Below are 25,091 nucleotides of genomic sequence, written 5' to 3' on the forward strand. Positions count from 1 at the left end.
AATCTGGACTGACCACCCTGTACCACTCTCAGGGAGAAAGATAAGATACGTATACCATTTAAACCAGTTGTTTTGATTTCCCATAACAGAGTCAGGAAACTTTCTGTTAAGGACTAAAGAGGACATATTTTAAATTTTGTGGTCTATATGGCCTCTGTTGCAACCACTGAACCCTTGCCACTGTAGTATGAAGGCGGCTATAGACAATATATAAATGAACAATATATATGAATGAACATGATTATGATCCAGTAAAACTTTATTTACAAAAATAGGTGGTGGCAGGCAGATCTGTCCTGTGGGCACTATGGCTTACTAACCCTGTTCTATAATATACAGCCAAAACTAACTCTAAGCTATACAGATAGTACTTCCCAGTCTCTTTTGACCGTGGTCTCTAATTCCTGCCCTTTACTCCTGTCTTAGCCTTTCTCCCAAAGGGCTAATACCTTGGCTTTTAGAACGCCACAGTTTGCTAATTCAAATTTCAAAATTCATTTAAAGCTTTGTTTGAGCCCTTAGGGGCCCTACAGAGTTCTAGAGACAAAATTAGGTGAATCTGAATCAAAGTATTTTCCTTGAAGGCAAAGGGCTCCTACCAACAGCAGGACAGAACCTATACAACACCCCCCCCCCCAGGAGTCTAGAGAACAGGAGCATGCACTAACTCTTCATCCTTTCATTTAGCAACTTTTTTGTTGTTGTTGAGCACTTGTTACATAACTAGTTGTAGAAACAATTTGCCCTCATAGGCCTTACCTTACAGAAAGAAACCAGGCTTAAATAATGTAAATAAATATTTGCATATTGTGACAAGTGAAAAAGAACAGGCTGCTATAAGAAAGAGTATCCAAAAGGACCTAATTCTGTTACAAGGATCAGGGAAATCACCTTTGAGGACATAACACTTAAGCAAAGATGAAAACGATGATAAGAATTCATCCATCAAATCTAGAAAAGGGAAGAATGTTCTAGCAGAAGAACAATGGGACCACTGGCCCTGAGGTGGAAAAGATTTAATATTCAACTCTTTACCTGTTCAATTTCAAATAAATTCAGCATCGCCCAGTGACACCACACATGAAACAGAACTCTGTAGCTCTCATTTTCTCTGCTTAAAGCAACAAATAATAACCCCTGACAGCCAGAGCAGTCAGAGAGGACTTCGTGCTCCCTCAAGAGCAGAGCCTCCAAGGTGATGACGACGCACTAAAAAGGAAAGCCAGGGGCGCCTGGGTGGCTCAGTGGGTTAAGCCACTGCCTTCGGCTCGGGTCATGATCTCGGGGTCCTGGGATCGAGTCCCACATCGGGCTCTCTGCTCAGCGGGGAGCCTGCTTCCCTCTCTCTCTGCCTGCCTCTCTGACTACTTGTGATTTCTCTCTATCAAATAAATAAATAAAATCTTTAAAAAAAAAAAAAAAAAAAGGAAAGCCAGACCAGTCTTGGGAATAATTAAACACTCATACATACAGCTGTCCATCCTTCCGGGTATAGAAGCTGACTGATTTGATGGTAGCCACGACCACCACCATACAGAGAGTCACGGGGACAAAAAGCATGATCACATGTTTGGCGCCGTATTTCAACGTCAGCTCTTCATCTTCCTCTTCTTCTTGTTCCACCACCTGCCGTGAGTTACCCTGGGGTCGTCCATTAGATAATGGCCCAGGGTTGCCACGTCTCCGCCTTTCACTGCTGTGCTCGTGCCGTTCTCTGCTGTCATTCTAAAAGCACAAGAGAAACTTTTTTCAAGAAGTCAGACTCTCAGTAGAATCAAGGTATTTTATAAAAACGGAAAACGGAGTAATTAGACCTGAGATTAAGGAGAGGCCCATCATTACTTGAGTTCTAAAAACTCAAAGCAAGAAAGAATCAATTCACAAAAGGCGTGCAATTTAAAAGTCTAGATGAGGCGCCTCTGGGTGGTTCAGTAGGTTAAGCGTCTGCCTTCAGCTCAGGTCATGATCCCAGGATCCTCAGTTGAGTCCCACATGGGGCTCCCTGTTCAGCAGGAAGTCTGCTTCTCCCTCTGCCTGCAGCTCCCCTTCTTGTGCGCTCTCTGACAAATAAATAAATGTTTGTATGTAGGTATGTCTGTCTGTCTAGATGATTTGCCGCTCTTTGGTGCAGGAACCCGGTCCTCCCTCTCATCCGGCTCTTTCTGGGTTTTACCTCTTTCTCCTCTTCCATTCTCAACCTAATACAACTGTAATCCTCTGAGGTTTGGCTTAAAAACTGATACCTGCATGAAACCTTATTTATTACAGCTGCAAGTGTAGTAATCTCACCTTTTTCAAAATTAAGAACTGCTTTCCACCTGCAGTTTCATACCAGTTATACAAGGAACTATCTCCCTTTCATAATTTTTTTTAACTAGGCTCTACAACCAGTGTGGGGCTTGAACTCATGACCCTGAGATTAAGAGTTGCCTGCTCCACCAAATGAGTCAGCCAGGCGCCACAACCTTCATTATTATTATTATTATTTTTTTAAATTTTATTTATTTGACAGACAGAGATCACAAGTAGGCAGAGAGAGAGAGGAGGAAGCGGGCTCCCTGCGGGGCTCGATCCCAGGACCCTGGGATCATGACCTGAGCTGAAGGCAGAGAGAGGCTTTAACCCACTCAGCCACCCAGGTGCCCCCCAACCTTCATTATTAATAAGACTTAAAATCCTTACAGTGATATACAAGGGATCTATTATTTCTTAAAATTGCATGTAAATCTACAATTATTTCAAAAATTTATTTGAAAGATTTAAAAAAATCTTTACAGAGAGAAATTAGGCCTTAAACAATTCTGATGCTCCTCCAGCCAGAGGCGTCCTCACCTTGCCTTGTATAGAATGAAGGAGCAACAAATATTTGACAAATGACCGAATGAAACTAGAACCTTTCTTAGATTCTACTTTCCTCGGTTTCTTAATCCAAACACCACTTTTATCCTTATGCTGGGTTTACCCTTTCTTATCTTTCAAGTTCAACTTCCTTTTTGGTATCACTGTTCATATCTAAAACTCAACTTTTTGTAAAGGAGAGAGTGAATATGAAGAGCATTAATAAGAATAATAAAAATAACAGATAAAAGGAGGAAAAGAACAGCACTCCTCCTAGGTAAGTACAGAATAGGAGAGGAAAGCAGACTGACAGCCATTGTTGCTGGTAAAATGTAACCAGCTTAGTTAAGATAAGAACAGGTTCTCTTATGAAGATCTTGTGAGAACATGCCACTCTTTTACCTCATTTTTGACTACAGAGTGTAACTATTACTGTTAGTCATTAAAAATACATTACACTCTTAATAATAACTTAAAATTATTAGGATGTACTGGACTGTGATACGTGCTTTACATTAAATTCTCACAGCCACCCCGTCATCACCACTTTGTAGGTGGGGAAATGGCCACAGCTAGGAAGCATTACAGAGAGAGTTTGAACCCAGGCATGACCGACCAGAAATCAAGCTCTTAACCACCTTTCAATGAGCTGTTCACAAGACAACACAGGAACTCAGCAGACTCAGTGTCTGCACTGAGAACTGGCTGAGTTCTTTTTCACTTTACTTTGAAAATATTCATCCTGTAAGTAATTATTAAAATTCTATATTCCAGGTACTGTGCTATGGCAATACTGAAATTAAAAAGATCCTTCAGATCATAAGTTTGCTTTAATACAGGATAAATATAAAGTGCTGCAGGACTGATAATTCTATGTGGTCCAAAAAGGCAGCATAAAGATATGATCCTTTAAAAAAAAAAAAAGATTTTATTTAATTATTTGATATAGACAGAGAGAGAGAGAGAGATACCAAGAGAGAGAACATAAGCAGGGGGAGTGGGAGAAGCAAGCTTCCCGCTAAGCAGGGAGCTCAATGCAGGGCTCAATCCCAGGACCCTGGGATCATGACCTGAGCCAAAGCCAGACTCTTAATGACTGAGCCATCCAGGCACCCCAAAGATACGATTCCTGAGAAAAGTGAGTGGAAGGTGAATGGTCTCCAAGCAGAGACGTGACAGTGGTGTAAAGGTGTGAAACTGAAAAATAAAACCTATATAGAAAACCAGTGCGAGGGGCACCTGGGTGGCTCAGTCATTAAGCGTCTGCCTTTGGCTCGGGTCACGATCCCAGGGTCCTGGGACTGAGTCCCGCATCGGGGTCCCTGCTCAGCAGGAAGCCTGCTTCTCCCTCTCCCACTCCCCCTGCTTGTGTTCCCTCTCTCACTGTCAAATAAATAATAGCTTGGAAAACAAAACAAAACAGTGAGGACTCCTAGGCTGGCTGGGGAACACAGTTTGTCAGGACTGGTGGCAGGAAAAGGTTAGGAACATGTTGTAAAAAATCTCATTTGCCATGCCCAAGGGCTTTAGACTTTGTCCTATAGGCAATAAAAAGTCATAAAAATTAGTAAGGTTGAGGTGGTGACACATTAAATTATGTTTCATTTTAAAGAAACCTGACTGTGTGGCGATGAAAACAGGGAGATGTATGCAAAAGGTATGTCAGAAGCAGAACTGACAGGGCATTGTGGCAAATTACATGTGAATGGCAAATTACATATGAAGGAGTCAGGGATAATTCTGGAGGTTTCTGGCATAAGGGACGGGAAGGTGATGATGGCATTGATACAGCAGGGGACACAAGAAGATGAGCAGGTAGGAGGAGAGGAGAAGTATTTAATTAGGGAGATAGGTGAATGTGAGGTACCGGCAACAAGGCAGCGAAGTCCAAGGGTACAGTCCGGCATTCATTAGTTTCTACAGTTATGGAAATGGATGAAATCTCAGGGAGTACAGATTGAAAGCGGAACAGTATGGACTTGGTTATTACGTAATCCAATAACTGTGGAAAGAAAAGCAGAGTGGATGACGACCAAGGAGAGAAGTGGATAACGCCTAAGCTTTAGCAGCAGGTTGTAAGAGAAAAACCAGCCAAAGAGATTAAGAGAAAAATAGGGGAGAGGGAAGAAATCCCAGGAAGAATACATGACAGCAGCCAAAGGAGTACATGTCAGACGTGTCATCAACAGTCAGGCCGTAGGAGAGCTGAAAAGCCACTGAATTTAGCAGGGGAAAGTTGGGCCAGTGTTTTTACAAAAGTAAAAGAGTTAAGAGGGTAACAAGATCATAAATCATAGTGAACTGGGGAATGAATGGAAGTTGAAGAGTTCAAGGCAATCATTCTTTGAAGCAAAAAAATACAAGATGTGACAACAGAAGGGATTCACATTTGAAAACATTTCGGGAGTGTTAGACCTGAGCATACTTACCGGGTCAAAGCACAGAGTTAGGACTAGCAGAAGAGATTGAGGAAACCAGACTGGGAGATGAAAACTCATGGAACAGGGTAGGGGACACATGGAGGGGAACAGAAGAGAGAAAAGTTGGCTTCACAAAGGAACTGGAGCCCCTCTACCTCAGTCTGGAGGTCAGGAAGTAGCAACTCTCTGACCTCACACAGAAAATATTTATGAAGATTTAAACCCTATGAGGAACAGAAAGGAAACTTCCAAAGCACAAAAGGCAGAGATATATACACCACTCAGTAAGAAAGGTAATTTTTCCTGATCACAAGTCTTTGGAGTGACCAAAGTCCAGTAGGAAGGCAATGCAGGCTCTGGAGGCCAGGGACACAGTGTGACAGACGGCTGAAGAAAGTTGAGGAAATCCATACTTCTATTTTTTTTGAAGGAGGTAACTAAGTCATATGCTAAGAATGTTTTGTTTGCGACTAATGTTCAGCAATACAATTATGACCAACTGAATGGGTTGATTACTATGCAATATAAACCAAAATGCACATAACAACAGCTCTTTTTATATGGTATTTGATAATTTACAAAGCATGCTTGCATTATTTCATTTATTCTTTGTATATATAGAGAGGTTTTGGTAGATTGATGTTAAAATAATTTGTTTAAAATCTCAAGGCCAGAAAACGGTAGACACAGGAATCAAATTCAAGTTTCTTGCTTCAAAATCTTTGTTCTTTCTATGGCACCACAGCTGTCCTATTAGGCTCCATGAACAGCTCAGTTGGGTAAGTCCAGCATGAAAGAAGCAATCATAATATGTTCATTCACAGTACTCAACTGGATATTCTGGTTTCTAATGAACAAGAGCCAAACCCACCCTGCCCCACCCTTGAAGCTGATATGGGATGGAGAGCACGGTTTAGTGCACCCTTTCTCTTTATAGTACCTTTGATACTGTTTTTAAAATTGACTACATGTTTCCAAAAAAAACAAAAATAAAATTGTATGTTTCAATTTCTTTAAAATAAAGTTTATTTAAACAGGTAAAATTTTCACACGATTCTAAAGTCAAAGAATGTAACAAGGAATAACATAAAAAAAATCTCCCACATAACTATTTAATTATATAATGCTCCAGGTCGCCACTGTCATTATTCTCTGCAGTTTCTTGATGTATATGCAAATACAAATATATATTCTCATTCCCACTTTTTACACAAATTATTTTAGTATAATAAATGTACTATCCTGCACTTTGCTTTCTTTACTTAACTATGTATCTTAGAGATTTTTTTACATATCAGTACATAAGTACATCCTTATTCTTTGAAAAACTTTTTATTTTTAAACATCATTTTTTAAAAAAGATCTTATTTATTTATTTGATAGAGCGAGCAGGAGCAGGGGAGCAACAGGCAGAGGGAAAGGGAGAATTAGGCTCCCTGCTGAGCAAGGAGCCCTCAGGGCTCCATTCCAGGACCCTGGGATCATGACCTGAGCCAAAGGCAGTGCTCCACGACTGAGCTACCCAGCCCCCCCCCCCCCCCCCCCCCGCAAAACCTTTTTAAATCAGCTACATAACCAGTGTCTGAACCTATCATAATGTATTAGGCCAATCTCCTAAAGACAAACATTTATCTTGCTTCCATCTCTTTTTCTTTTTTTAAATTCAATTCAATTTAGTTAACATATACTGCATTATTTTAGTTTCAGGGACAGAATTTAGTGATTTATCAGTTGCATATCACTCCCAGTGCTCTTTACATCAAGTGCCCTCCTTAATGCCCATCACCCAATAATCCTATCTCCCTACCCACCTCCCCTCCAGCAAGGATGTTTGCTTCCCTGAGTTAAGCATCTCTTATGGTTTGCCTCCCTCTCCATTTTCATCTTATTTTTCCTTCACTTTCCCTATGGTCAACAGTTTTGTTTCTTAAATATTTGTCTTTCTGTGACTTATTTCATTTAGCCTAATACCCCCTAGTTCCAACCACATGGTTGCAAATGGCAAAATTTCATTCTTTTTGATGGCTGAGTAATAATTCCATTACACACACATACACACACACACACACACACACACACACACACACACCGTCTTCTTTATTCATTCATCTGATCTCTCAATGGACATCTGGGTCTTTCCATATTTTGGCTATTGTGGACACTGCTGCTGTAACTATGCTTCCAACTTTTTGCCATTTACAAACACTGCTCCAGTGAATGCCCCCTACAAGTTATTTCTCATGTGCAAAGCATATCTATAGGCTAAGTTTCCTGAAGTGAAACTACTGGGTCAAAGTACATATGCATTTAAAATTCTGGTATGTATTGCCAAATCACCCTTCCTATGGGTTCTATCAATTTAAAGACCCAAGCAGTACAGAACAGTTCCTATTTCAACAAGCCCTTAATAACAAAGCAAGCTATGAAATGCTTGGATTTTTACCAACCTAATAGGTTAAATATGCGAACATGGTGTAGCTTCTTTTATTATTAGAAAAGATGAGCTTTTTTTTTTCTACGAGCTTTTTTCATATCCTTTGCCCCTAGCTCATGGTACTCAGGACCATATTTGGCTTATTGTACTGTTTTAGTTTCTAGGTTTAATCATTACGCTTACTAATTTTTTAAAAAGCGAATGCCAGGGATATAGCAGTCAAAAAGATAGATGAGGTCTCTGCTCTCATGAACGGATTTCAAGCAGGGGATAATAAACAAGCTCACGGGAGCTGGACAGTACTGCTAACAGGGTGATGTGACTTTTTAAAAAATGGGGGATGGGACTACTTTTAGATAATGTGGCCAGAGCATATCTCTTTGAGGAAGTGCTGTGTGAGCTAAGACCTAAAGAATGAAAAAATGTGAAAGGCCTGCAGTGTAGTAAGGGATTAACTCAGTAGGTCAGGGGGTGCCCAAATCCTGCACAGGACAGAGAAAGATTTGGCCTGGTGTCTGGGAGATAACCTCTAAGCCCTTGGAATATCCCGCCTGTTAAGAGTGTTTTTATTTACATGAGGCTTTGGGCCACACTGCTAACAATGTCATCTATGGTGAAGGTCTTGGGCCACAAATATCTGCTTGACCTTGGGAGGGGCTAGAGAATTGTGGTCAGTCATGACCAGCCCCCAGTAAAATTCCTGGACCCAAAGCTCAAGTAAGCTTCCCAGTCAGCATGTTCCTGGGAGAATTAAACACTCACTGCTCCTATGACTGCCAGGAGGAAAAAACTGGAAGCTCATGCCTGGTATCTCTTGGACTCTGCCCTTCAATGTGTTTATTTGTATTCTTCTGCTGTAATAAGCTATAGCCAGTGAGTGTAACAGCCTTTCTGCGTTCTGTCAGTTCTTCTAGCTATTCACTGAACATAAGCATGATCCTGGGGAGACCCTAGTATACTTATACACTGAAAACTACAAAATATTTCCTAAGAGAAATTAAAGAACAAAAGCAGACATAGACAAATAAGACACTATCAGATTTTAAAACTTCTTTGTTACAGGGTGCCTGGGTGGCTCAGTGGGTTGGGCCTCTGCCTTCAGGTTGGGTCATGATCCCAGGGTCCTGGGATTGAGCCCTGCATAAGGCTCTCTGCTCAGCAGGGAGCCCACTCCCCACCCCCCCCACCCCCCGTCCCCGCCTGCATGTGATCTCTCTCTCTCTGTCAAATAAATTAACAAAATCTTTAAAACACAAAACAACAAAAAAAACTTCTTTATATCAAAGAAACAACCAGGGACGCCTGGGTGGCTCAGTTGGTTGGACGACTGCCTTCAGCTCAGGTCATGATCCCGGAGTCCCGGGATTGAGTCCCACATCAGGCTCCCAGCTCCATGGGGAGTCTGCTACGCTCTCTGACCTCCTCCTCGCTCATGCTCTCTCTCACTGTCTCTCTCTCAAATAAATAAATAAAATCTTAAAAAAAAAAAAAAAGAAACAATCAACAGAATAAAAGGGAAACCCACAGAATGGGAGAAATATCTGCAGATCATGTATCTGATAGATGGTAAATATCCAGAATATATAAAGAACTCCTACAACTCAAAAACAAAAAATAATCTAATTTTATTTTATTTCACTTTTTAATTTTATTTATTTGACATAGAGAACAAGACAGCACAAGCTGGGGGAGCAGCAGAGGGAGAGGGAGAAGGAAGTTTCCTGCTGAGCAGAGAGCCCGATGAAGGGCTCCATCCCAGGACCCTGAGACCACGACTTGGGCCAAAGACAGACGCCCAACCCACTGAGCCACCCAGGCGCCCCAGGCAAAGATTTCTTAGATGACACACAAAAAAAGAGCCACAGAAGAAAAAACTAATGAAAGAGACTTCCATCAATATCTAAACTAACCTATTTCCCTTCTCAAAAAACAGTTATGAAAATAAAAAGACAAGCCATAGACTAGGAAAACATGTTGCCAAGCATACATATTATAGAGAATTTGTATCCACAATATATAAAGAACTCTCAAAACTCACAAAGAAAGCAAACTACCGAATTTAAAAATTGGGAAAGAGACTGGAACAGACACTTCCCCCAAGATATGAGGATGACCAATAAGCACATGAAAAGATACTTGCCATCATTATTCAGAAAAATATAAATTAAAACCACAATGAGATATTACTACATACCCTCTTGAATGGCTAAAATATTAAAAAGACTGACTACACCAAGTATACCAAGGGGAAGAACTAGAACTCTTATACAATGCTGTTGTAAAAATCTACAACCAATTTGGAAAACTGGCAGTATCTTAAAAAGTTAAATATATACCTATTACATTGGATCATATTCTACTCTTACTTACTCAAAATAAATGAAAGTGTATGTTTGTTCAATTATTTGTACATGAATATCCATAACAGCCTTACTGATAACCCCAAACTGGAAACAACACAAATATCCATTAACAAGTATGGATAAAAAACTGTGATCTATCCATATAATGGAATACAACTCAGGAGTAAAAAAGAATAAATAATTGATACATGCCATGCCATAGATGAACTTCAAAATTCTCAAAACTGAATCAAAGAAGCCAGGCAAAAGAGTATATAACACATGAACTCATCTGTGCAAATGTCTAGAAAATGAAAACTAGAGTGTAAGGACAAAAACTTGATCGGTAGTTGCCTGGGGATGAGGAGTAAGCTAGGGAGAGCCAAAAGGGACAGACTGCAAAGGAACATGGGGAAAATTTGGGGGGTGATTAAGTTCATTATCTTGACAGTGGTGGTGGTTTCAAGCATACGCTTGAATTGAATTTGGTATACAAATACCCAAACTTATCAAATCGTATACTTTATTTTTATTTATTTTCTATTTTTTTAAGATTTTATTTATTTATTTGACAGACAGAGATCACAAGTAGGCAGAGAGGCAGGTGGGGTTGGGGGGAAGCAGGCTCCCCATGGAACAGAGAGCCCAATGTGGGGCTCGAACGCAGGACCTTGGGATCATGACCTGAGCCGAAGGCAGAGGCTCTAACCCACTGAGCCACCCAAGTGCCCTATTTTTTTTTTAAATCAGATTTGAAGATGTTTATTGCATTCTGTTTGGTGAAAAATAAACAATGTATTTAGCGTAAGAAATCATATACTTTAAATATGGGTACTTTACTGTATGCTAATTACAACAACAACCACCAAAAAAACCTGAAGTGTCTTTCTCAAAAGGGGTGTGTAGGTGCTTTGAAACTGTTAAAAAAAGGAGGATGACACTAGGCCACCAGGGTGGCTCAGTCGGTTAAACATCTGCCTTTGGCTCAGGTCATGATCCCAGGCTCCTGAAATCAAGTCCCTCAGGGCTCCGTGCTTAGCGGGAAACCTGCTTCTCCCACTCTCTCTGCAGCTCCCCCCAACCCCCGCTGTGCTCTCTCTCTCTCAAATAAATAAAATGTTAAAAAAAAAAAAGGTTAAATATTAAGATGATAAATTAGCATTATTTTTAAGACTAATTTAAAAAACATTTATTATGGGAAAAGTTCAGACAAATACCGTCAGAAGTGTAAAATGAAGTCCCATGTACAGTTTACTCAGCTTTAATTACTACCAACTCACGGCTAATCTTACTCCATCTATTTTCCCATACACCTTACCCGTCTAGCATTGAGATAAATTCAGACAGATCATTTCCTTTGTAAATATTTTAGCATATACCTCTAAAAGATTAAAAATATAAAGACATTCTGTGTGTGTAGCTTGGTAGGTCATTGCTAAAAAGACAGACTTTACTTTTTATAAGCAGTTTTGGGTTCACAGCAAAACTGAGCAGAAAGTACAGATTCCACATGCCCTTGCTTCCCAGCCTTCACCAACGACCCCCCACCCCCGCCATCAACATCCTATACCGGAGTGGTACATTTCTAATCAATGAATCTATATTAACATGCCATTATCACCCAAAGTCCATAGTTTACACTAAGGCTCATTCTTGATGTTACACATTCCATGAGTTTTAAAAAATGTATAATATGTATCCATCACAGTACCATATACAATAGTTCTACTGTCCTAAAAATCCTCTGTATTCTGCCTATTTATATCTCTCGCTCTCCACTACAACTCTGGGCAACCACTGGTCTTATTATTGCCTCCACAGTTTTGCCTTTAAAAGCTATTTTTAAGGTTTAGAAAAACAAGTGCTGTAGCCATTATAAATGATTTCATTTCAGTGACAGAAGGAAGGATTACTCACTATATAAATGTTGTAAGCGTCAGGGAGGGTGGAGTCCTAGGGGAAGTGGTAAGTATGTGGGAAGTGAATTCCTATGAAGCCAGATTCTCTGGGACTCCTACACCATTAAGTCAGAGTCTTCGTTTTAATTCTTTCTCCCTTTTTCTTACTTCAAAACGTGATGCAAGTACAACTCTGGCCACCAAAAGCATGCGACCCTCAAGCAAGGGAGAGTATTTCTCAAGCAGCAAAAATTGTGGAGGTATTTTTAATACAGTGTAGTGCCTGTTTTTTTTTTTTTTTAAGCCTTGTTTTCTGCCTGCCCCCGCTTTTTTTTTTTTTAAGTTTTATTTTTGTAATTAAAATACTATAAACAGGGGTACCTGGGCGGCTCAGTCGGCTAAGTGTCTGCCTTCAACTCAGGTCACGATCCCACGGTCCTCAGATCAAGCCCCAAGTAGGGATTCCTGTTCAGCGAGTCTGCTTCTCCCTCTGCCTCTGATCCTCCCCCTGCTTATGCTCTCCCTCAAATAAATAAAATCTTGGGGAAAAAAACCAAAAGACTATACATAAACAAAAATGTTGATAAAGAGAAGTTTATAAACATTTTTACAAGTTTTAAAAAGTGTTACAAACTTTTGTTTCTAACATAGAAAACTGTCCTCCCTAATCTTTGCCCCACAATATGAACATGGTGAACAATCTTAAGTACCTTTAGATGTTTTAATTTTAATTTTTTTAAGTAAGCCCTACACTCATCATGGGGCTTGAAGTCACAATAGGAGGTCAACATGAGTCAGATACTCTACTGACTGAGCCAGCCAGGCACCCCATACTTCGAGATTTCTCTTTTTAAAGCCATAGTCTCTATTTGCTTTTGTCACCTATAGTGTATCAGATACCTTTCTATGACAGCAGATTACACCTGTCCTCACAAAAACAGCAGAGTAACGACACTTATGATAATAATTGCTAAGATTTAATGACCACATATGTGTGGGACAATATGCTAAGCACTACAGGTGAGTAATAAACTCTGAGTTTATTAATACTATAAACTTCATTATTTAACAGAAAAAGAAACTGAAGCTTCAAGGCCAGAAAATTTACCAAAAAATCAGTGCTAAGGAGGTCTAGAGCAGGGATTCTAGACAGTTTAGTCATCCTATTATTAACCACTGTTTTATAGTACTGATTGGATAAACCATAAGGAACACAGAATTAAAATTATCTTAAAATTCCCATTGTTACACATAATGTCTCATCAAATGTCTACATTTCTTGGCACACTTGTGCTAATATTTTTATAGGATAAATTTCTAGAAGTGGAAATTGTTAAGTCAAAAAGTATGTGCATTTTTAGGGGCACCTGGGTGGCTCAGTTGGTTAAGCGTCTGCCTTTGGTGATCCTAGAGTTCTGGGATCGAAACCTGCATCGGGCTCCGTGCTCAGTGCAGAGCCTGTTTCTCCCTCTTCCTCTACCTGCTGCTCCCCTTGCTTGTGCTTGTTCTCTATGTCAAATAAATAAATATATACATATATGGAAAAAAAAAAGGTGTGTATTTTTAGATTTAATTGTCAAATTATTTCCAAAAGACTTCCACATTTGCAGACTTGACAACTTACCTCCAAATAAACACAAATTAAACTCCCATGAGAAGCACATGGGAATGCCTATTTCCCCATACCTTAAGTAGCATTGGGGGGTGTTTTTTTGCATTTTTCTTTTTAATAAATCTTTTTTGGAATGATTTTATTTGACAGAGAGATCACAAGTAGGCAGAGCAGGAGACAAGAGTTGGGGGGGCGAACTCCCCCCTGAGTGGAGAGCCCGACACGGGGCTTGATCCCAGGACCCTGAGATCACGACCTGAGCCGAAGGCAGGGGCTTAAGCCACTGAACCACCCAGGTGCCCTGCATTTTTCTTTTTAAGATTTAATTTAATTTTTTTTTTAAAGATTTTATTTATTTATTTGACAGAGAGAAATCACAAGTAGATGGAGAGGCAGGCAGAGAGAGAGAGAGGGAAGCAGGCTCCCTTGCTGAGCAGAGAGCCCGATGCGGGCCTCGATCCCAGGACCCTGAGATCATGACCTGAGCCGAAGGCAGCGGCTTAACCCACTGAGCCACCCAGGCGCCCTAAGATTTTATTTAATTGATTTAAGTAATCTCTACATCCAACATGAGGCTTGAACTGAAACCCAGATATCCAGAGGCAAATGATCTATTGACTGAGCCAGCCACAATGGGTTTCAATCCTTGCTCACTGATAAGTTAAAAAAAAGTTTTCATTTCTGTTTCTTATTATTAGAGAGGTTGATCAACTAGCCTTTTCATGTATTTATTGACATTTATATTTCTTCTTCCTCCCTATATACTGCTCATATCCTTTGGCAATGCTCTTACTGAGTTATGTTCCTTTTGACTTCATAGGAATTCCTTATGTGTTAAGATCCACCTGTCATTATCATTACAAGCCTCTGACAATTTATTTTTTTACTTTATTCATGGCAGTTACTGCCACATTTAAGTTTATAATTTTATATTGCTGCATATGAATGTAAATGATTTTATGAGGAAAACAACTTATTCTTACTACACTCCAAAATCTGTTTTTCAACATACATACATATTTACAGTTATAATGAATGTTCAAAAATATTGTGTCCTGCTTTTTTAATCTAATATTTTTCACATATGCATTTTCATGTAATAACAATCAGCATGTCTAAAAAATTACAATGTATTTCATTATGTTGATGTGTTTACAGTCTGCATATTATTTACTTAAAAGTCAGTATTCATTTATAGCAAAAAGTAACATTCCTGTAAGACTTCATGGAAACTGTCTGGATTTCTAGAGTGAGAAATGTGCAGCTCCTGAGACCGCAATATAGGAAAAACTAGAAGAGTGGCTTAATTGAAGAACAGTCAAGTTATGTGGAACACTTGAAAATATTTATTAATCATAGGCAACATGTTTCCAACAGCACACAGAATTCCATCCAGCATCTGGCCAAGATTCATGATTCCCTGAAGTCAGAGCTTTAACCATTACTCTAACGTGAAGGAAGGCTGTCATTTCCCTGAACAGTTGACGTAACTGGTTAAAGATAACATTTAATATTTATGGGGCTGTTGTGTTAGGCTTGAATCTAGAGGGGTTTTTTTGGTTTTGTTTTTAACAAACTCTTAAGATCTGTAGCAAAGATCTCTGACTACTCTCATACAGAAGGAAGCACATTCCTCTGGAGGTCATCAAGACTAAGTTTTCTTTCTCCTTACTTCATTTAGACATAACTGGGAAAATTCATTACTATTCATTACTATACACTATAACAACACTGTCAAAGGCTTATTGGGCCCGGTTCAGTTTAAATTTACATCACTCCTTTCCTTTATTTTCTCAAGGTCCCAAGTACTTAAACACTAAATAGCTTATAGATCTGTCTGCTGCTTAATTTTATAGAATTTCTCACACTCAAAAAAAAAGTGACCCATCATCATTTAGAAAACAAAGTTAGTTCTGCCAGTCTATGATTTCCTAACAACTTAATAAAGTTCTTTCCATTTAATGTTTTGAATTCAAAAAAAGATAATGCAGATAACCTTAGTTTGTAAAGACTAAACATGCCTTTTTTACATACTTTTCTTTTTTTATTTTTTAAAGTGGGCTCCATGCACAAGTATGAAGCCCAGTGCAGGGCTCGAACTCATGACCCTGAGATCAAGACCTGAGCTGGAATCAAGAGTCGGAGGCATATTAGCCCACCGAGCCATCCAGACAACCCAAGACTAAACATACTTTAATGTAAATTTAGCCGTTGAAGGTAGCAGACTTGTGTAAGTGTTCTTCAGCAACCGCTTTATATAGAGAATCCTTATTGATCTCTCAAGGGATTACTGCTTTAAGGCTTCTTTTTTAGTAAAAATGACTGATTTTTTTAGTAAAAATGACTGATTTTTATTTCTACTATAAATCAAAAAGGCTGTTGACAATTTCTTTCTTTAAAGTCTAGAAAATTTGGGTCAGAATAAACTAATATGAATAAAAATACTGAATATCCTATTTTTTAATCTATTTTTCTCTGATATCACTATCCTTTTATTTCTTTTTTTTTTTTTAAGATTTTATTTATTTATTTGACAGACAGAGACCACAAGTAGGCAGAGAGGCAGAGAGAGAGGGGGAAGCAGATTCCCTGCTGAGCAGAGAGCCCGACGCGGGGCTCGATCCCAGGACCCTGAGATCATGACCTGAGCCGAAGGCAGAGGCTTTAACCCACTGAGCCACCCGGGCGCCCCTCCCTTTATTTCTTCACCTAATAAATTAGTTCCTAAACCGTAAACCAAAAGTACCAACAAGATCTGGGATTGGGTCAGAAATGCAAATTCTGTGGTCTCATCTCAGACTTACAGAATCAGTAACTTTGGGTTTGGGGGGCCAGAGAATTTTTATTAACAGTTCTTCCAGGGGATTCCAATGTACACAAAGGTTTAAAAAAATCATTGCTCTTGGGATGCCTGGATGGCTCAGTTGGTTGGACGACTGCCTTTGGCTCAGGTCATGATCCCAGAGTCCTGGGATCGAGTCCCACATCGGGCTCCCAGCTCCATGCGGAGTCTGCATCTCCCTCTGACCTCCTTGCTCATGCTCTCTCTCACTGTCTCTCTCTCTCAAATAAACAAATAAATAAATAAATCTTAAAAAAAAAAATCATTGCTCTAGTACACATTTAAAAAGGGTTGATAAACAATATAAGCAAATCTTAGACTTACTTAATAAAGAAATCCACAGGTTTCTTAGGAAACTAAGGTGTGTGCTAATCTTCATTAAAGATGCAAGTCCACATTAAATCAAAACATGAATTTTTACTCTTCTGAAGTTTGTATTTTCAATTTCCTCTAGTTTTAGTATATCCCTGTCATGTCAGCTGACAAGGAGGCTGATTTCTGGCAAAGAATAGTGACTGGTCAAGGAAAGAGAGCTCTACCAATTAAAATTTTGCACCAAAATCAAAATAAAACCATACAAACTATTTTAATAGGTACAGTAAAAGTAAACCTAAGGATTATGATGGATCACAAACCACAGAAAAAGGCCCAGACAATGTTCTTGTTAGAGCTACTTTAATAACCGACCTACACAATACATTTTAAGCTTTTTTTTTTTTTTAAAGATTTTATTTATTTATTTGACAGACAGAGATCACAAGTAGGCAGAGAGGCAGGCAGAGAGAGAGGAGGAAGCAGGCTCCCTGCTGAGCAGTGAGCCCGATGTGGGGCTCAATCCCAGGACCCTGGGATCATGACCTGAGCCGAAGGCAGAGGCTTAACCCACTGAGCCACCCAGGTGCCCCCCAACCTACACAATACATTTAGGAAACCAAGAACTTCGACTATTTCACAACTTGTAAGCTTTGTGGCCTTTGTCAGAAATAGTTGTCATTAGTTTACCTTCTAGACTCCAGTCCCTACAGACATAGCCAACTAACAACAAAACCAAACATGAAGTCCATGCTAGCTTCCAGGTGAGGTGATGAGTCAACTAATGGAAAGAAGTAAAATTTTTGACTGAATGCCATCTCTAAGGAAGCAGAGACAATTTGTTGAGGGAAAAAGAATAGAATGAAGACTCGGCTTAGTTCTTGTGACATATTGAAATACTGTTTGAGCCATTCTACATAAAAACTGGAGCTCTGCCCCACAAGGTGACAGCAGCGCAGACGTAACATGGCATCAACAGTCTAGATGTTAAGATGGCTAAGGGAAGTGTGTCCAGAGACCACGAAGCCCAGAGAAGCCTCTCACACAAAAGGTGAGCTAGTAAGATTCACCTCAGATTTTTATTCACAGATACAAAACTTAAGTGTTCTTGCTAATGTGAGAAAAACCTGGGAGACTTGTAGGGAACTGGTTTAGAGATACTGGGTGATCAATAAACTCCAAAGGCAGAAACATGAACAAAGTTCTGCTTTTAGGGACTTTACAGACTAGATGGGGTCAATAAGCATCTGTTATCAGTAGCAATTAAGATGTTTTATATGGGTTGGTTTTGCAGATAATCAAAGTTTAAAGGTTAAATCCAAAAACTTTTATTATTGTTGAGGAAAATATTCTAAAATGCATTATAAACATTTCAGTCTTAAGCTGGAGAATGGCTTAGCGGGAAGCCTGCTTCTCCCTCTCCCACTCCCCCTGCTTGTGTTGCCTCTCTCGCTGTGTCTCTCTCTGTTAAATAAATAAAATCTTAAAAGTAAAATAAAATAAAAGTTATCTTTTAAGGGGTGCTTGGATGACATAGTTGGTTATGCATCCGACTCTGGGTTTTAACTCAGTTCATGATCTCAGGATTGTGGGATCAAGGTTCTGCACTCAGCAGGGAGACTGCTTGAGATTCTCACTCTGCCTTTGCCCCCTCCTCCCATCAAGCTGTTCCTCTAATATAAATAAATCTTTAAAAGAAAAAAAAAAATTCCTCTGCCCTTCCCCCCAGCTTGCTCTCTAAAATAAGTAAATTTTTAAAAAGTAATAAAAATTTAAAAACATAAAGATTTCTTTTAAAATTATGAGATAAATATATTAGAGAACATCCAGAAAAATAAAAGGTAAAAATCACCAACATCACCAATATTCTATTTTTATTTTTCTGATGCAGATGTAAGACAACGAATGGAACAGCTAAACTAGTTGGACAACACTGCAGTGTTCTCTATGCTAGTTTAGTTCAGTCTTCCTTTATAAGAGATGGAAAAGCTTTTATCATATTCAGGACTTATAATCTACACTGCAAATTTTTCTCATACAATTTCTTTTTTTAAAGTTTATTTATTTGAGAGAGAGAGAAAGAACACAAGTTGGGGGAGTGGCAGGCAGTGAAAGAGCCCCTGGCTGGGATCATGACCTAAGTCTAAGGCAGACACTTAACCAACTGAGCCACCAGGTGCCCCTCTTAAACTATTTCTAATTGAAAAAATACAAATAAATTTCACTTTTAAAAGGAAAGACTAATTCACCAACTTAAAACATTTCAACTATGCACCATAAACAAACTGAAGCTGCAAACCTGGAGAAAATATTTCAGAAGTATAAAGCCAACATGAGATTAGCATCCCTCCTCCCCACCAAAATAGATGTTTCCAAAAAATCAGTAAGAAAAAGACAACCAAAAAAGAAAAGAAAAAAAAAGGACAAAAGAGAAATGGGCAAAGAACATAAACAGGCAATTCACAGAAAAGGAAATGTAAATGGGCAATAAGCATAAGGAAAAAAGCTCCACCAACCTTATTAGAAATTAGGGAAATACAATTAAAATAACATGGTGGGGCAGGAAGAGGGGGCTCCTGGGTGGCTCAGTCGTTAAGTGTCTGCCTTTGGCTCAGGTCATGATCCCCGGGCCCTGGAATTGAGTCCCGCTCGCAGAAATCCTGCTTCTCCCTCTCCCCCACTCCCCCTGCTTATATTCCCTCTCTCACTGTGTCTCTATCAAATTAAACAAATAAAATCTTTAAAAGATAATAAAGTAAAATAACATGAGGAATCATTTCAAACCCATCCAACTAATACACACTAAGTCAGACAATACCAAGAACTAGCCAAGATGTAGAGAAATGAAAACTGCTGTACGCTCTTGATATACAACCACTTTGGAAAGCATACTGGCAATCTCTAATGTAGTTTAAGATCTATATACCCAATGGCAGCAATTATCACTGAGAAACTCACACACATGCAGATTTAATAAATTAGAATGTCATTGAAACACTGTTGGTTACTGTAAAAAACTGGAAACTACTAAATACCTACAAACAAAAAAATACATTTTTATATATTCACAAAATAAAGAAAAAACAAAAAAACTAAAGCTATATGCATCTATCAATATATCAATTCCAAAGACATTTCTTCTGTAACATGTACCTACACATTTCAAAAATGTGGTAAATTTTCTTCTACAACTTTCACACACAAATACATATACTTTCAAAACATGCAAAGTGATATATTAAATATCATGTTCATAAATATAGTATGGTAAATACTAAATTCAGGATAGTAACTACTATTCAGGGAAAAGAAGGTGAATGTGGGAGAGGTGCTTCAATTTTATCTGTAATTTCTTTTTGTTACAGAACTAGACAATCTGTTCAAAATAATTTGCAAAATTTTGTTTTGTTTGGTTTGGATTTTGTTTCTATAGATCAATATATAACAGAAACAGAAAAAGGTTAGTGAAAATAATCTTCAAAAATAAAACATACACAGCCTAAAAGACAAGATGTTAAAGTTAATAAAGTTGGGTGGTAGGTACATGGGTGCTTATTATATTATTTGTCATACTTTCTCTATATCCTCAAAATATTTCACAATAAAAAGTTCAACATTTTTTAAATTTAAAAATTTAGACTTTTTTTTTAAAAGATTTTATTTATTTACTTGACAGATTTTATTTATTTACTTGACAGAGAGAGATCACAAGAAAGCAGAGAGGCAGGCAGAGAGAGAGAGGAGAAAGCAGGCTCTCCACTGAGCAGAGAACCCTATGTGGGGCTCGATCCCAGGACCCTGAGATCACGACCTGAGCTGAAGGCAGACGCTTAACCCACTGAGCCACCCAGGCGCCCCAAAATTTAGACTTCTAAATTTAAAAAAAAAAACACTATTTTTCAGCTCTCTAATCTCATGAAACTTCAACTCCCTTAACTGTGAATAGGATTACCCATAAGAGCTTACAAAAGGAAAACATCTTTTCTGGGCTAAGGCAGCCTATCGTGCATCTGCTAAGGATAGAAGAATGAAGCCATGGGCAACATTTCACTTCTGGAAAGAGAAAAATGTTTTATCTGTGTGAACACTAACACTATATCACTGCAATAATGCTTGAAGTTATACAACAGAGTCATCTCATTAATTGAGTTAAACTGGATTGATCAGATCCAAAATGATTTCATTATGCTTCTGATAGGGTAATCAACTTGATCCTATTTTCTCAGGACTGTTCCTGTTTTAACATTTTATTTATTTATTTGACAGAGAGAGAGATCACAAGTAAGCAGAGAGGCAGGCAGAGAGAGAGGGGAAAGCAGGCTCCCCGCTGAGCAGAGCGCCCGATGTGGGGCTCAACCCCAAAACCCTGGACTCGGGACCTGAGCCGAAGGCAGAGGCTTTAACTCACTGAGCCACCCAGGCGCCCAGGACTGTCCCAGTTTTAAACTGAAAGTCTTGTGTTCCAGGGACCTGTCAGTCTCGGGCATACCAGGACAGTTGGCAACTCTAACTCCTGGTCACAACAAAACTCCTGAAAGAGAATCTATGTAGTAAACTATCTTAATTTTACAGATGGGAAAAATGAAGTACTGAAACTACACACAGCTGTTTCAAAGTACAAGTGGATCAAAGTTAGTTCTTTCCTGTGAGGGATCTATTTGCACATCACTCAGCCATAACCCCTAAATGCCAATTCACTGGTGTTGAACAGTTTTCAGTATCTGGTTATCCTCAGATATCTTTCCCAAACTCAAAGGACTGCCTCATAAAAGGAATTCAAGACTAGGGATGCTCCTGACCTTGGAGGAAGATACTGAGTAGAGGAAAAGAAGAGTACATCCATTTCTTGACACTGATACTTGAATAAATTCTGAAGGAAAGTTACTTTCTTTTCAGTTTCAGCAATATTTTTAAGTGAATACTCATTTCTTTTTGTAATATTTAATGTAAAATAGCCTATTTGTATACTCTAGAGGATATATTCATATAGAGATGCACCTTATTAGACCTTAATAGCACTTTAATTCAACAAAGGGGCGACTGAAGGAAAATCTGCTCGCTTATGGTGAATGTCCCCAAAATGTAAGGTCCTAGAACTAAGGTTTGTAACACTACCTTGCAGAGAGTCCAACATACAGAAGACAATCAAGATGCTAGTTTCCTTTCCTGAGCAGTGTGGAAAGATTGCAACTTTCTCTATCTCCCAATTTCCTGGATTCCTCTTAACTAGCCACTGTGCAAATGAAGAAGAAATAAGCCTCATAAGGCTTTTTTTATGCCTGCAGAGGCTTGTCTTCATGTGCTTGCATTTAACAAATCCAGGATCCAAGAGGAGAAATAAAAGAGCTGCTTTCAATTAATCCACAAAAACAGGCATCTACATTCAATTTAAATTTGGACTTGCCCCCAGTTTTTCCTAACACTGAAGCATATACACAATGGCTTCTTTATAGCCATAAAAGCTAACAATGAGATTCTTTTCCTTTTTCTTTCTTTCTTTTTTTAAGTACACTGGTACAAAATGAATATACACTTAGTGCTTTCTTTCCCCAGAATTTTTTTCATCCAGTATCTCCTTTCAGTTTTCTAACATTTTTCTGGGGTAAGAGATAGTTGGGAGAACAGAAGGAACACTGGAGGAAGTTTGACATGAGAAAGTACAGTTTTATGTTCCAGGTCTGTCATTTAACTTTCTATGTGATCCTGGACAAGCATTTAAACTATCAAAGGGGAATAGGGCACCTGGCTGGCTCAGTTGGTTAAGTGCCTGACTCTCGATATCAGCTCAGGTCATGATCTCAGGGTCCTGGGACTGAGCCCTGCCTCAGCCTCTGTGCTCAGGCTCGGCAGCTAGCCTGCTTGAGGATTCTTTCTCCGCCCTGTCCTCTGCTCTCTCTCCACCAGCCCCCTCAAGTAAACAGATCTCTCTTTCTTAGTATTTTATTTATTTATTTGAGAGAGAGAAGTGAGAGCGAGCACGAGCGTGTGAGCATGCACAAGCTGGAGAAGAGGCAGAGAGAGGGAGAGGCGGACTCTCCACTGAGCAGGGAGCTTGATGTGGGGCTCAGGGGCTCAATCCCAGGACCCTGGGGTCATGACCTGAGCCGAAGGCAGATGCTTAAGCAACTGAGCCCCCCAGGTGCTCCATAAATAAATAAATCAAAATAAAATAAAACAGGACTAATACCTATCCAACGGTAACTGGAAAGTATGAGAATGTATACAGAAGATCTTTTAAGTTGTAGAACTTTTTTTTTTTTTTTTTTTTTTTTTTAAGTTTGAGAGAGTGAGCAGAGCATTCAAGAAAGAATATGAGTTGGGGTGGGAAGGGCCAGAGGGAGAAGGAGAAGCAGACTCCTCAGTAAGCAGGAGGCCTGATACAGGGCTTGATCCCAGGACCCTGGATCACGACCCAAGTCAAAGGCAGACTCTTAACTGTTGGAGCCACTCAGACGCCCCTGTAGAAGATATTTTTGAGAAAATAAATAAAAGATAAATCTATTTAATGTCACATTATCAAATGGCAGGGTTAAAATTAAATAAATCAGGCATGATATTCTGAGCAGTGGTGCCCCTAGAACTAAGACTAACTAATATTACCTAAGTATATGTAATTATCAATAAAAATCCTGTGTCAACTGTACTTCCCCCAGAGCACCCTTTATTTTAATATGTTAGTCACTAAGGTGTTTAAAAAAAAAAAGAGCAATCCAAAAAATTACCATGAAAGCCCCACAAAACCTGAGGGTGAGGGATATAAGTAACACTGCATTAATAATGGAGAGCTCACTACATACCAAGCAGTGCTCTTGGAGCTGGGGATTCAGGTTTACACGGCAGAGGGAGGCAGGCAAACACAAGAAGGCAGTAGACAGCAAGCTAGAAATACTAGATAAGCGCTATACACAAGGAAAGCAGAGACAGGGTGTAAGGGGCGGCAGGGAAGGGCGCTGAGGAAGGCAAGGCCTCACTGATAAGGTGACTCAGGAGGTCACCTCAATAAATCAAGTAAGGGAGACATCTGAGAAGACTGGGAGAATAATCTAGGACCCAGAGACAGAACTGAGGAAGCAGTCAGGGAGAGAGAGGGTGCTGAGAGATAAGATAAGAGATAAGATAAGACATGAGAGCACAGGATGGGGAGCTTAAAATAAGACCTCAGGCACGTCTGGGTGGCTCACTGGGTTAAAGCCTCTGCCTTTGGCTTGGGTCATGATCCCAGGGTTATGATCTGCATCCCACTCTCTGCTCAGCAGGAAGCCTGCTTCCTCCTCTCTCTCTGCCTACTTATGATCTCTCTCTGTCAAATAAATAAATAAAATCCTTAAAAAAAAAAATTAGATCTCAGACCAGATTTTATGCTGAGATGAGACTCCTGTGAGAGGTTTGGGACACATAAGTGACATATACCTGTTGGGGGGGGGGTTGTTTTTGTTTTTTTTTTTCCCCAAAATATGTTAGTTGTGGAATCTTTTGTTCAAATGGATCCACAAGATAAAAGATAAAACAGCTAAGGAAGGGGTACCCAGAGACTAAGTTGGGGCTGTCCCCACTTTCCCTCTCTCAAGTAACAGTTTAAAGATGATTACAAAGTCTGTAGTATCCAAACTACCAAAAACTTCATGATCTGGCCTCATCCTAACTTCTCAAAAAGCTATTCCTAGGAAATAGCAAAAAGGAGCAAATCCAGCAACTGTTGCAAACGTGTTGCCACAAAAACCAGTCTTTGTTAACACCCACTGTCCCCCAGGAACCAAGAAAGCAGCAGCTCCTCTGCTCTCCCTTCCCCCACACACCCCTCAGGCTACACACTACCCTTTACAGCTTGTGTTCCCTTTCAGGGCTTCCCCCAGAATCATTTTATCTTGATTTCACTTGATTAAAAATGTTTTGGCAGTACAGTGTGATCTGCCTCTGATGACATAGCTCTGGATACTGCCTCCCTGTCTATTTATATTTTAGGAAAATTCTCCCTGCACTAGTGGGATTTCTTCCACCAGTGATGACACCCCGGTTTGCTCTATTCTAATCTTACCCATCCATCAAAGTCTACTTTGTGAAGTCTCTTCCTCACATGTTGACCCTTGACTGGAATCCTAAATATGAGTCTGAAGGGAACTTCCAGGCTATCCAGTTGCTGCTCTCGCTCACTGCTCATTCCACAGACTAACCAGACTAATCCTTTGCAGATCTGGTTGGCAGTCTTCCAGCTTCTGTGACTGCTTTTAGTGACAAGATAACACTACACCACACCCTTGCAGCTGTACGGTAAATTGTGAGACAACTCTTTTTTTATTGACCCAGAACCGGTTTCCTTCCACCACTGGTTCTGCTCACTGGTTCTCATAAAGGGAAGGGTGACCCCACCCCACCCAACCTGACCCCTCGCAGCC

The 25,091-nt window shown here is 39.5% G+C and overlaps 1 protein-coding gene across 5 annotated transcripts in view; it reads right to left on the bottom strand.

Annotated features, from left to right (window-relative positions):
* Window positions 1–25,091, bottom strand: part of PSEN1 (presenilin 1) — a 72,989-nt gene that overhangs the window by 36,327 nt on the left and 11,571 nt on the right. For all 5 annotated transcript variants that reach the window (XM_004754831.3, XM_004754827.3, XM_004754830.3 and 2 more), the window contains one exon: window positions 1,472–1,725. In XM_004754831.3, coding sequence (XP_004754888.1) covers window positions 1,472–1,725 — 254 coding nt within the window. The remainder of the gene's footprint in view (window positions 1–1,471; window positions 1,726–25,091) is intronic.

This window comes from Mustela putorius, unplaced genomic scaffold (assembly GCF_011764305.1).
Source record: "Mustela putorius furo isolate JIRA1106 unplaced genomic scaffold, ASM1176430v1.1 tig00000129_pilon_pilon_pilon, whole genome shotgun sequence".
NCBI lineage: Eukaryota > Metazoa > Chordata > Mammalia > Carnivora > Mustelidae > Mustela > Mustela putorius.